The sequence below is a fragment of the Ovis aries genome, chromosome 2 (genome assembly GCF_016772045.2).
Source record: "Ovis aries strain OAR_USU_Benz2616 breed Rambouillet chromosome 2, ARS-UI_Ramb_v3.0, whole genome shotgun sequence".
Lineage (NCBI taxonomy): Eukaryota > Metazoa > Chordata > Mammalia > Artiodactyla > Bovidae > Ovis > Ovis aries.
The window spans coordinates 234,971,095-234,984,380 of record NC_056055.1 but is presented as its reverse complement, the minus strand read 5'-3'; the positions used below and the strand labels follow the sequence as shown (position 1 = coordinate 234,984,380).

The window sequence follows — 13,286 nt, the reverse complement described above, 5'->3', positions numbered from 1 at the left end:
CACCTCGCCGCTCGGCGCACTCCGATTGGCCGGTGTTGGCGCGAAGGTGCGCGAGTCATCCCTCACGCAGGGGCGGCAGGAAACAATAGAGGCCGCGCGCGCAGAGCGAGCGCCCGCAGGCTCCCCGCCCCTCCCGCAACGCTCAACCCCGGGATCCCCGCCGGCTTGCCTACCCGCCATGGCCGACAAGGAAGGTGAGGGTTCCGGGGCGGCCCCAGGAGAGTGGGGGGTGCCGGGGTTGCGTAGCGGCCTCGAAACGGCCTAACAGTGAGGACAGGCCAGACTCAGCTGAGTGTCGTCCCCGCCATCGCAGGCGTGAGGAGAATCGCCCCGCGGGGCGGGTTAACGGCGCGCCAGCTCCTCCAGAGCAGAGGCCCCGGCGCAGCGGCTTGAGGCAGGCGTTTGGGTCCCCGGCGGGTGTTTGGTCCTTCTCCACACGCCCTGTCGGTCTGCTCGCCTCTCTTCGGGTCCTCCCTGCAGTGCTTTCTGCCCGCAATGGCCGGTGCTCCGGCCTCCCCGCCGGTTCTGTGCTCCTCCCGATGCCGTCGCCCGAGCGGCTAACGGCGTTTGGCAGCGATGAGCCCAGCAGTTAAAGCCCCGCGAGGCCGGAGAGCGGCGTTGGTGGCTGTGCCTCGAGGAGATTTAGACAGATCTCCATTTCAGAATCGGGATTTAGGAGTGCCGGTGGCTTTGGAAGTGTTTACTCGGTTTCCATTTGTGGTCGCTAACTTAATTTGTTTTTTTATTTTTTAGCAGCCTTTGATGACGCAGTAGAAGAACGTGTGATCAACGAAGAATACAAAATATGGAAAAAGAACACCCCTTTTCTTTACGATTTGGTGATGACCCATGCTCTGGAGTGGCCTAGCCTAACTGCACAGTGGCTTCCAGATGTAACCAGGTGATAAGAATCCGTTGAATGTTATTTTGTTGTGTTCTCAGTGTAGATTTCTCACATTGATTATCCTTGTTTTCCTCTCTGCAGTCACCCGGAGCGGACACGTGATCAGAACCTATTGGGAACATTTTTTTTCTAGGCCAAAAAAGACAAAATGTGAAACTACTTTGCAATTTACCTGATAAGTGAAAACATGTTGATGTCTTCTTTTTCTGATAACTGAACTGAATAGGCGTATTATAACTGTAGTAGACCAAACAGTAATGTAAAATGTGTCAGCTTTCAAAAAGTGATTATGGTGAATGCAGTTCTTTCAACAAAAAAATTTTGAATCTCACAGTCATTTGTACTATCTGGTTAATACAAAGATGATTGTGACATGATAACCTGCCACTCAGAACAACCTGTAAAAATTACATGTGTATTGAGTAAGTACATTTCTGCAAAATTCAGGACTTTGGAAGTCAGGATATTTGTGAATTGTGGTTGTTTGACTGTGTTTCTTCTCAAAAAATAATTGACAATTTATGCAAATATTGTTAATAACAATATGAGCCTGCTAACCTCCCGTTGACATTTAAAAGGGGGGGGGTATCTGATCTAAGAATTTTTTTTTATTAATTTCTTTTTAATTAGAGGATAATTGCTTTACAGTATTATATTAATTTCTGCCATACATCAGATGAAGTAGCAATAAGTATACTTAACATCCCTTCCCTTTTGAACCTCCCTTTTTGTCCTAAGTATGTGAATTAGGAGTTCCCATATTCAGTTGATTATCAGAATTATTTGAGTTCAGGGTAAGAGGAGTCATTTCTGTTAGGAGTTGTCAGTAGTTCAGACCACTTAGGAACTTGTGGCAGGATACTTAAAAATAGTTTGAGTTGTAATTCTAGATTTACTATAGTCAGGTGCTAAATTATATTGGACCAAAGGGTCCCAAATATTGGCCACCCCGTCCTTACTAAATCATTCTGGGCAAGCTTTCCATGTAATGTGGTTAGCTAGGCTTGGAAAACAGTGAGACTGAATAACCCAAGGCTGAAATCTCTGCTTTGCTCTTAGTAGCTTTCTGCTTTACAGATGGAAATGAATAAGCCTTGCTGCAGGATTAGACATTGGTCCAAATACCCTTCCTTTATTTTGGTATTGTACTTGTATAACAGTGTTACTTATTTTTTTAGGGTGGGATTACTTAAAACAACTCTCCCTAATATCTGTTTAAATGTGTGTCTGTGTGTTTGGTGTTTGTTTATATTCTGTTTCTTAGAAAGAATGATACAGTTGTAGTTTTGTAATAATATTCTTCACTTCCACACTTCCTTTAGTTGTTTAACTTTGTAAATACAAGTACCCCAACTTTATGTTGGCAGCCCTCTTACATTTCCTCTTCTTTTTCCACATAGGGTATCTGAAACTGTGCAGAGGAATTGCTGCTGGTTATCTCTAAACCCAGCTTCTGAGCTCTACTTGAATTTCCACTTGCCTGTTATTATTGGTGTCTTCTCTGGAGTATCTTATTAGCTTCCCCAACATGATGTATTCCAAACTAAGTATATTTTTTCTATGGCGATACCAACCCAGCTTTTTTCTATTGTTTCTATTTCTCTTTATTGTAGTTGACTTTGGTTTGTCATTTCTTAGGTCTGTTCCGGGCCCCCCCCCTCCCCTCCCCCCAGCCCTTTCTTGATTTGACAGTCTGTTTATAAGCACTGATGGATTCTTGTGTAGCATCTTTCCCATCTAAACTGGGGTTCTCAGACTTTTAACAGGCATCATAATGAGCTGAAGGAATCAGAAAACTTTTGGTTGTTGTTTACACTGGCCATGCCATGAAGCTTGCAGAATCTTAGTTCACCAGCCAGGAATTGAGAAAGCATTGAGTCCTAACCACTGGACTACCAGGAAATTCCCTGTAGAACAGATTGTTAAGCACCACAAATCATCCCGCCTAAGTTTCTCATTGAGTATGTCTATAGTGGATTCGAGAATTTGCATGTAGGAGTTTCCAGATAATGTTGATGCTTTTGTTCCCCATACCACACTTGAACCTCTGCTTTATGCTTTACACTGAATTAATCCTTCTGACATAACTCAAATTATGGTACATCCCTTATAAATGTTCCATGGTTCTTTGTTCCTTTTAGTAGAGTTCAGAATACCTTAAGCAAACATTCAGTACCCTAGAGTCTGATTTCAATCTGCTTTTTGACCTACTCTCCCACTGTTTCCCCACATTTAAAGTCAGATTTAGATTTCAGTCCTAGTTCTGTTACTTAGTTAATCTTAGACCACCCCCACGGGCTATGGCCTGCCAGACTCCTCTGTCCGTGGAATTCTCCAGGCAAGAAGACTGGAGAGGGTAGCCATTCCCTTCTCCAGTTGATCTTCCTGACTCGGTGATTGAACCCAGGTCTCCTGCATTGCAGGCAGATTAACTGTCTGAGCCACCAAGGAAGTCAGTTTTCCCAAACCATCTTTAAATTAGAATATTACTTCATAGTATTAGAACCTTCATCTTTGCTTACCTCCCTTGGAATACTGTTTTTCAAAGCTCTTGTCCTCCTCTTCTGGGTTTTATCTCATTTTGAGACATTAGCTTACCTGATGTCAGTCCCTTTCTATTTTAATGAGGTAACCAGGAGTGTTCATATACCCAACAATTGGTTTTTTTCTCTCCAGCTCCTTGTAAAGGATGAATAATTAATTTTTATTTTATTCCGTCGGACTTTTTCCTCAAAAGTAATTGTAAATATTTGGCCAAGTTAAGAAATAATTATGAAATTAAGTGGTATGTGGTACCTGCCCTCAGCTCTATGGAAGATATGTTAAAAGTAAGGAAATATGGCTCTTAATGACTTCTTTCTCTCAAAACCTGTTGTAATAATGTCTTGTATATACGTGTATGTCACTGACTTTGTGGTCTCTCTTAGTTTACTAAACTGAATATTGACCATATGTTGCTATTACAGACCAGAAGGGAAAGACTTCAGTATTCATCGACTTGTCCTGGGGACACACACGTCGGATGAACAAAACCACCTTGTGATAGCCAGCGTGCAGCTCCCTAACGATGATGCTCAGTTTGATGCTTCACACTACGACAGTGAAAAAGGAGGTAGGAGTCCTAATTAAGGTGAAGGAAGGAATGATACTTATTTTGGTTATATTTTTGTGTCTCTGAAATATCATAAAAAAGTGGGTACAGTTTGATAAAGTAGCCTCTCAAGTTAAGAACAAGATATTAAGCTTTGGAAAGCCTGATTTTCAGTATAGATATTAGATATCAGAAGACAGGTAACATGTACTTGGTTCTGTACTAGTTCTGTAAACTTTCTTGAACTAAATTTGGTGGTAGGCAAATTTCAAGAAGCTAAAATCCACCATATATTATTGCCATGCATGCTTGCATTCTCAACATGGAAGATACTGCCCCTGGGGAATTGAATATTGATTCTCAGAGTGGGGTATATGTGAAAACAGTCTTATTCTTTGAACTGTTTGAAGCATAGATATACATAGCATGCATAAACAAATACACAGGTTATCTGTGGTATTAGAATTTCATTAAGGTGTCAGAATATCTTATAGGGCAATAATGGGGGAAAGAAAGATTGAAAAGCACTGGCTTAAATTACCCTTTCCAGGTTTAAGTGATAGAAAGATATTTGCTGTATAGTATATAAAAATTAAATGAGTGTTTAATTATATCCTAATTTTAGGTGGTAACCTTAGGGCTTAACTATTCATGAATTATTTTTTTCCCTTTCAGAAGAGATAGAAATGAGTGGGTTTCCTTTATTGTCCTTGAACTCAAATTATTACCAAAGGTAGAAGATAGACTTTCAGTATTGAGATTTGTGGCCCCAGAAAATGAATCTGTAATGTTTTCTTATCTTAGATTTCTCCTGATTAATGGAATCCATTCCTTTATCTAAGTTATTTTGGTTTCCAGTTATTTGCCAAGATTGTAATGTGCAGTTATTCTTTTGATCATTCCGTATTTAGCTTAGCAGAATGCAAAATAAGTTCTTAGGATAAGAGCCAGCAAACATGATTTTGCGTCACTGACCTGTGTGTGTGAACTATAGGATATGGTTACTGCAGCGGTATTCTCTGGGTAGGCATTAGTAGTGATGGAGGGGTCTCTGCTTAAATTGCAAGGGGCATAGGTTCAATCCCTGGTTGGAGAACTAAGATCCCATATGCCGCACAGCCAAAAATAGCAAATTTTTTTTGTTGTTGGAAAGAAAGAATCAGAAGACTAGGGCTTGGGACCCTGTTGCGCTGCTCACTAGCTGTGTAGTTTGAGGATAAATCTTTCAGCCTCCCTGAGCTTGTTTTCTTTTTATTAAAACAAACTGTCTTTAAATAGAATTTTTAGTTATTTAGGCATAAAGCAAATATTCTGATTGGTAATGTAATAAATCATCTTTAAAAATTGAAGCAGGGCTTTCCCTGGTGGTCCAGTGGTTAGGACTTCCTGCTTTTAGTGGGGAGTGGGGGACGTGCTGTTTGATCCCTGGTCTGGGAAATAAGATGTCACAAGCCCACGTAGTGCAGACAAAAAAAAATCGAAGCAACTGTGTGAACCCCTCACCACATAAATCTGTCCTTTATGGATCACTGTTAAATTGATAGTTTTCTAAATGATTTATCCCAATTATTGGATCACTCATTCAACAGATAACGTTAAGTACTTAGGCTAGGCAGTTTTTCTTTGTTCTGGGAATATAAGATAAAATATACTTCCCAGCCTCATGTATCCCAGCCATCTTTTTTGTTAGCATATGGGAATGTGCCTCCTTTTGATGGCTTATACTGTGCTGTAGTTAACCATCCCTCAATTAACATTTAAGTGGTTTCCAATCTTTTGACTTCAAAAAGTCTTTGTGCATGTATCTTGCATAGTTTTGCTGTAGAACAATTATCTAAATTGAATGTTGATTAATTTGCAAGGACATTTTCAAGTGTATTGGTACTGCTAAGTTGCCCTCCAAAAAACTCAATTTCACTAGTAGCAGATACATGGATGTCTGTTTCTGCATGCTTTTACCAGCATTGAATGCTGCGCGCTCATTTTACTTTGTTGTTGTTGGAGGGATGTTTTCTTTCTTGGTTTTGGTGTTTGTGTCATTTGGTTTTTAATGGCTGCTTCACGGGGCTTACAGAATCTTAGTTCCCCCACCAGGAATTGCATCAGCACCCTTGACAGCAAAAGTAGAGTCTTGACCACTGGACCTCCAGGGATTCCCTAACTTGCTTTTTAAGTTATTTGTGATGTTGGACTTATTTTAAAATATTTATCTTTTGTCTGTCTCTTGAACTGCCTATTTATGTGTTTTCCTCATTTTTTCTTTTGGGTTAACTATATATGTAATGTAAGTTATCCCTAACTAATAGGTTATAGATAATTTTTCCCCTGTTTATTTTATAATCTGTTAAAATTTATGACTGCTGGATCCTTGCTGCTGGGCAGGCTTTTCTCTAGTTACAGCAGGAGGGCCTCCTTGTGGTGCACTGGCTTCTCTCATCGCAGTGGTTTCTCTTATTGCGGAGCACAGGCTCTGGGGTGCATGGGCTTCAGTGGCTGTGGCTCCTGGGCTCTAGACCACAGGCTCAATAGTTGTGGCACATGGGCCTAGTTGCTTCGCAGCATGTGGGATCTTCTCAGATCAAGGCTGGAACCCATGTCTCCTGCATTGGCAGGCGGATTCTTGACCACTGAGCCACAGCTATTTCATTGTGTTCTTTACCACTGAGTCCCCTATTTACTTTAGAAGCTATGAAGTTTTAATTATCCACCTTTCCTTTGGTGTCCTTCAGATTTTGTCATTCTTTGAAAGGCCTTTATCACTCCAAGGTTTTAAAATAGTTATCTGTTTTCTGGTACTTCTCTGTTTTGACCATTAAAATTAAAAATAGACGATTTACAGTGTTGTGTTTCAGGTGTTCAACATAATGATTCATTGGGTGTTTTGTTTTTGTTTTTCCCATATTTTATTAAGGCTACCACAACATTGGGTATAATTCCTTATGTTGTTGTTGTTTAATCGATAAGTCTGTCCCTTTTTTGCATGCCCATGGACTGCAGCACACCAGGCTTCACTATCTCCTGGAGTTTGCTCAAACTCATGTCCACTGAGTCAGTGATGCTCTCTAACCATCTCATCCTCTGCAGCCCCCTTCTCCGTTTGCCTTCAGTCTTTCCCAGCATCTTCATATCTGAAGTTGTTAATATTTCTCCCACAGTCTTGATTCCAGCTTGTGATTCATCTAGCCAGGCATTTCACGTGATGAACTCTGCATGTAAGTTAAATAAGAAGGGTGACCGTATACAGCCTTGACGTACTTCTTCCCCAATTTGGAATCAGTCTGTCGTTCCATGACTATTTCTAACTGTTGCTTCTTGACCTGCATACAGCTTTCTCAGACAGATAAGGTGGTCTGGTATTCCCATCTCTTTAAGAATTTTCCAGTTTGTTGTGCCACACAGTCAAAGGCTTTAGTGTAGTCAATGAAGCAGAGAATTAGATGGTTTTCTGAAATTTTCTTGCTTTCTCTATGATCCAACAAATGTTGCCAATTTGATCTCTGGTTCCTCTGCCTTTTCCAAACCTAGCTTGTACATCTGGAAGTTCTAAATCCTTGTTGATTATCTATTTTGTTTTTTGAGTGGCATCAAACCAATTTCCTTTTGCCGATTTGCTTTTCTGATGATACCTTTATCCCCCTAATACTTAACACTAGAGAAACTATGAAAATAGAAGTAATATATATGATATGCTTGTATGACTACATACATCCCCCTATTTAATCCTCACAAGAAAACTGGGTAACTTCCCCTAAAGTTACATACCTTCCTTTTCTCTTCCTTTTCCCTCTCCTTCTTCCTTCAGATCACTCAGATGGCTGGACAAGCTTGGAGCTTAAAGGGGAGCATGTGCTCTTTCCATATGGTCTCAACAATGGCGGAAGTAGATGCATACCAGTGTCTGTTAAAGCTCCTTAAGTGGTTGTTACATAGATTTCTAGTCCCTCCTTGCCCTCAGATGAAGTGTCCTAAACTCTGAGATCGAACTATTAAAATTGATTACCATTTGCTTAACCCCATTTGATCTGAGGTACTTGGTGACAGATAGCTTCAAAAAATCATTGAACTTTCAAGATGAAAGAACAAAAAATTGACTTAGGCTTGTTCTGACATTTAAAAGAATTTATGTATTTGTATTACATTCAGCCCAGCTGTGATCACATTTGAAGCCCTGAAAATAGATTAGGTTTGAAATTTTACTTCAGACTCTGTTACCAAGATCTTGAAATATCAAGGAGTTTATTTTTAGCAACTTATTGGGGAATTGGTTTTGAGGGGGAGTGTTTGTTTTTGAGTTATCTTTAGTCTTCTACTTCAGTTATATGTAATAAACTAGTATTAAGTCATGGTGAAATAATTAGAATATTTGACTAAAGATGTTGCAACTTATTCTTAGTTTCAAAATGTTTATGGACTAAAAAAATGGCAAAGTGGTAGAAATTAGAATGCTGGTTATCTAGTTTGTCCAGCAGTATTAGTTGGGAGGGATACAGAAGTGTCGTGTGAGGGTGAGAGGGCTAGAGATGTTCGATGTTTTTATCTGGGTGGTAACTCCTCTGATGTGTGCATATGTAAAAACTCATCAGGCTACACAGTTTAAGCATATTGTTATGTTTCAGTCTTTTTAAATAGTATTTTACGAGGGAAGCAAACAAAATAGTAATGTAGTTAGACCTTGATAGTCATTCACTGTACTGTACATTGATACCTCAGTCTTTCTTCCCTACATCAGATTTGGTGTTTTTGCTCTCACCTTAAATTTGGTCAGTCCCTGATTATTTGTTAAATAGATAAATCCTCATCTTCATAAATCTCAGTTGTGAATCCTCTAAGCTGATTTTTTTTTTAAACACGTACACACTGATATTGTTACGCGTTTGTTTATTTTTGGCTGCACTGGTTCTTTCTTGCTGTCTGCAGGCTTTGTCAGTTGCAGAGTGGGGGCTGCTTTCTCATGTCAGAGCACAGGCTCTAGGTGCATGGGCCTCAGTAGTTGCACCACAGGGGCACATTAGTTGTAGCTTGCAGGCCCTGGAGCGTGCAGGCTTCAGTAGTTGTTGCTCTGTGGCATGTGGAATCTTCCCGGACCAGGGATTGAATCCAAGTTCTGTTGTACTTTAACCGCAGGTAGCGGGGGAGAGGGTGCCTCTGGTTAGTAGTATGTTGTTGTTGTTTAGTTGCTAAGTCTTATCTTGACTCTTTTGCAAGCCCATGGACTATAGCCCACCAGTATTCTCCATCCATGGGATTTCCCTGGCAAGAATACTGGAGTGGGTTGCCATTTTCTTCTTTGGGGGATCTTCCCTACCCAGGGATTGAACCTATATCTCCTGCATTGGCAGGCAGATTCTTTACCACTGAGGCACCAGGAAAGCCCTAGTAGTATATAGCTGATAAATTGTGTGCTTATCTCCCTGTGTTTGGACTAAAAGTTCTTTGAGATCACATATCCTAATCATGCCTTCTTTTTGCATTATAGATATTTGTGGTCTAGAATTCTGGAGGGAGATTGGTTTAATGTTTTTCTTTCCCTCCTCTTTGAGAATCTGTTTTGAATTGTTTTTAGGCTGTTAGCTTGTTTGAACCACTGCTTTGCAGTGTATAAAATTATTTTGAGGTTGAATGTTATCTGCTGATCATATTACCCAACTTATCAAACCTGTGTCTCCTGCATTGGCAGGTGGATTCTTTACCATTGAGCCACTTTTACCAAGATTTATATAATGACAAATTATATTCTTAAACATTTTCTAATGGTGCTTGGGAGAACTCTGTAAGTGCAAGCAGTCAAATGTGAATAAAATATGTTTTTGTCTAGTTCTTGCCTACCTGGTTTATTTCAGCCAAGGACTCTGGTTGGCAAGTGTAAGTGAAGGGTCAGGAAAATTGAACCAGCTGTTGTGGCTCTGTTTTTCCTCGCTAATACGAGCAAAGGTGTCAGTATTTCAGAAACGTTACCCCAAACTAGAGATTGAAAGGGACTAGAGAGAGTCCCTCAGGAGGGAGGGACTCTTTAGTACCTAGCACACTGTGTATGTATTTGATATTCATTAAAATAGTAACTTAAGATTTTATTTATTGAGCATAGTTTTGTTTTTTTACAAAGTGAGGCTTGAAAGCCACTTAGTGAGAATCTTTGAAGTGGAGTCAATAGTGTTTCTTACTTTTATTTTATTTTATTTTTTGTGTGTGTTTCTTACTTTTAGATAGTGATATAATACTTATTGGGTATATAATTACCGAAATCATTTTAGTCATAGCTGAAAGAGTATCATAGCCGAAAGGGATCAGAAAAATGGGAATTCATTTTAGGTTCTGCTATAGTCATGTCACCATGAGCAAATTAATGTAGGTCCTCTGAGCTCCTCTTTTTCCCATGTGAATTATTTGGAGATAATTCCTCCCTGCTCTGTAGAGTTATGGTAAGAAATAATTGAAATAAGGAGTGTGCACTTTATATTGCTAATAAATATTGATACTGCTTCTAGTATTATACCAGTTCATTTATTAAAAGCCTTGCCTGTGTCAAACTTTGAGTGACATAGAGTACTTCTTGCTTTGTCCTCATTTGCAATTAATATCTTATTTACAGAATTTGGAGGTTTTGGCTCGGTTAGTGGAAAAATTGAAATAGAAATCAAGATCAACCATGAAGGAGAGGTAAACAGGGCACGCTATATGCCCCAGAACCCTTGCATCATTGCAACAAAGACTCCATCCAGTGATGTTCTTGTTTTTGACTATACAAAACATCCTTCTAAACCAGGTATCTTCTCTCTCCTATTCAAAGCAAATGATATATCACTACAGGAATACATTGCTTCTCTCAGTTTTAATTGCTAACTTATTCTTCGTGTATCTTAACATCTTGTGAATTATGTTGATATGTGTACTACTCTTTCATCCTTCTTGCCTACATCTGGAAAAAGAAATTGCTTTTTTACATAGAACAGAATGTGACGCTTTTAAATATTATGTATTTGGTCATAGTCTGTATTTCTCATAAAAAATAAGAGCTTTAGACCTCTTGATAAAAATTCCATTATGCTAAGTAAGTCCAACCAGGCAGTGGACTGGAAAGTCTTGATGTGTCTGTTACTTTGTAGACCCTTCTGGAGAGTGCAACCCAGACTTGCGTCTCCGTGGACATCAGAAGGAAGGCTATGGGCTTTCTTGGAACCCAAATCTCAGTGGGCACTTACTGAGTGCTTCAGATGACCACGTGCGTATCCTTCCCAGTGTGAAGCACATCTGGGCTAGTTGTATCAATGTTTTCCTCTGGGGTGTATGAGGAAGTGAGACTTTCTTTTATATAATAGTTCATTTTTCTCATTTAAGACCATCTGCCTGTGGGACATAAGTGCTGTTCCAAAGGAAGGGAAAGTTGTGGATGCGAAGACCATCTTCACAGGGCACACGGCAGTAGTAGAGGATGTCTCCTGGCATCTGCTCCATGAGTCCCTCTTTGGGTCGGTTGCTGATGATCAGAAACTCATGATGTGAGTTGAATCCATCTTTTTCTCAATATATTATCTAAGTTGTATAATATTTGATTATCCATTTTAAGCTTTCCCCCTCCCCCTGTTTTTTTTTCTTTCACTGAAGCTGGGATACTCGTTCAAACAATACTTCCAAACCAAGCCACTCAGTTGATGCTCACACTGCTGAAGTGAACTGCCTTTCTTTCAATCCTTATAGTGAGTTCATTCTTGCCACAGGATCAGCTGACAAGGTTAGTGTGGTTTATTTTTACAAAAAGACAAAGGGTGATTTCTCTGGCTTCCTTAGAATGCACAGAGATCTTTTAGTTGTGGATTTTCTCATTAAAAAAATTTTTATTGATTACTCTTGCTTTCCTTTTTGTACATAGACTGTTGCCCTGTGGGATCTGAGAAATCTGAAACTTAAGTTGCATTCCTTTGAATCACATAAGGATGAAATATTCCAGGTAAGAGAAACTAATGCTCCTAGTGTTTTTAATCAACCTTATGCCTGACCTGTGTCTCTTCTCTTATTTCCATTTCTTGGTAACTTGCCATATCCATTTTAATTTCACAGTTCAGTCCTAAAGTACTGACTCCCAAATTTTCTGCCTAACAATTTAATTAAGCTTCTTTCTTAATATGCAGAGCCCTCTGACTCAGTTTAAGAAATATTTGTTACATTATGTTCAAAACTGAATGCACAGGCACTGTGTGTAACACTGAAAGTACTTGGGTAGATTGTGTGGGTGAGCTGTACTTTAGTTCTTAGGTCAGTGTTGGATGACATTTGGCATTTACCTGTTTCGGCTGCGTCAGGTCGTCATTGCAGGGATCTTTTGTTGCATTGCACAGGCTTCTCTAGGTGTGGCTTGTGGGTTTTTGTTGCCCTGCAATGGGTGGGATCTTAGTTCCTTGATCAGGGATCAAACATTTGTCTCCTACATTGTAGGGTGGATTTTTAAGCAGTGGACCACCAGGAAACTCCCCTCTCCTCAGTTTTCTAATTGATAGATATTTTTCTCACATACAGGTTCAGTGGTCGCCTCACAATGAGACTATTTTGGCTTCCAGTGGTACTGATCGTAGACTGAATGTCTGGGATTTAAGGTATGTCTTGTTAAATTACTCTTGTGAAGTTCTTTTCTTACACTTTCCAGAAATACTCAAGGTAAATTTAACTTAAAAACTTTTTTGTGCTAGTAAAATTGGAGAGGAACAATCCCCAGAAGATGCAGAAGATGGGCCACCAGAGTTGTTGGTATGTTACAGATATTGAGCACAACTGAAATAGTTGATGAATTATTGTCCTCTGTCTGCTTTTCATCTGTTTTCCTCCCTCTTTCAGTTTATTCATGGTGGTCACACTGCCAAGATATCTGATTTCTCCTGGAATCCCAACGAACCTTGGGTGATTTGTTCTGTATCAGAAGACAATATCATGCAAGTGTGGCAAATGGTAAGTGTTTAGATAAATGACACCTAGTAGTAGTCTGTTTATGTGTACTTCAGTGCAGCTGGCAGCTGGTAGTTTAGTCCCACCGTGTGACTTCCCTGCACATTATCAACTGCCTACTCTTATCTGGTTGTCCCAGTGTCACAGCGTCAAAGAGTATTGTTTCTCCATGAAACTTGCCTAGATTTCAAAAACATTCCCTGCCTTTTTATGCCTTGGTTAAAGGTGATTGCCCTGCTTTGAATTTTCAGAGCACTTGGGGTTTAATAAAAATAATTATAATGTCTGATAATGTTGCAACCCAAGAAATGATTGCCTTCTGGACATGGATGGTGGTGATACTTGCACACACAGTGT

At 39.8% G+C, this 13,286-nt stretch overlaps 1 protein-coding gene across 1 annotated transcript in view; it reads left to right on the top strand.

Annotated features, from left to right (window-relative positions):
- Positions 1-80: 80 nt before the first annotated feature.
- RBBP4 (RB binding protein 4, chromatin remodeling factor) overlaps positions 81-13,286 on the top strand; it is a 16,893-nt gene continuing 3,687 nt past the window's right edge. Inside the window, exons 1-11 of the mRNA XM_004005013.5 lie at positions 81-194; positions 754-901; positions 3,871-4,016; positions 10,585-10,758; positions 11,099-11,214; positions 11,331-11,491; positions 11,598-11,724; positions 11,863-11,940; positions 12,507-12,583; positions 12,677-12,734; positions 12,822-12,932. Coding sequence (XP_004005062.1) covers positions 179-194; positions 754-901; positions 3,871-4,016; positions 10,585-10,758; positions 11,099-11,214; positions 11,331-11,491; positions 11,598-11,724; positions 11,863-11,940; positions 12,507-12,583; positions 12,677-12,734; positions 12,822-12,932 — 1,212 coding nt within the window. The 5' untranslated portion in view covers positions 81-178. The remainder of the gene's footprint in view (positions 195-753; positions 902-3,870; positions 4,017-10,584; positions 10,759-11,098; positions 11,215-11,330; positions 11,492-11,597; positions 11,725-11,862; positions 11,941-12,506; positions 12,584-12,676; positions 12,735-12,821; positions 12,933-13,286) is intronic.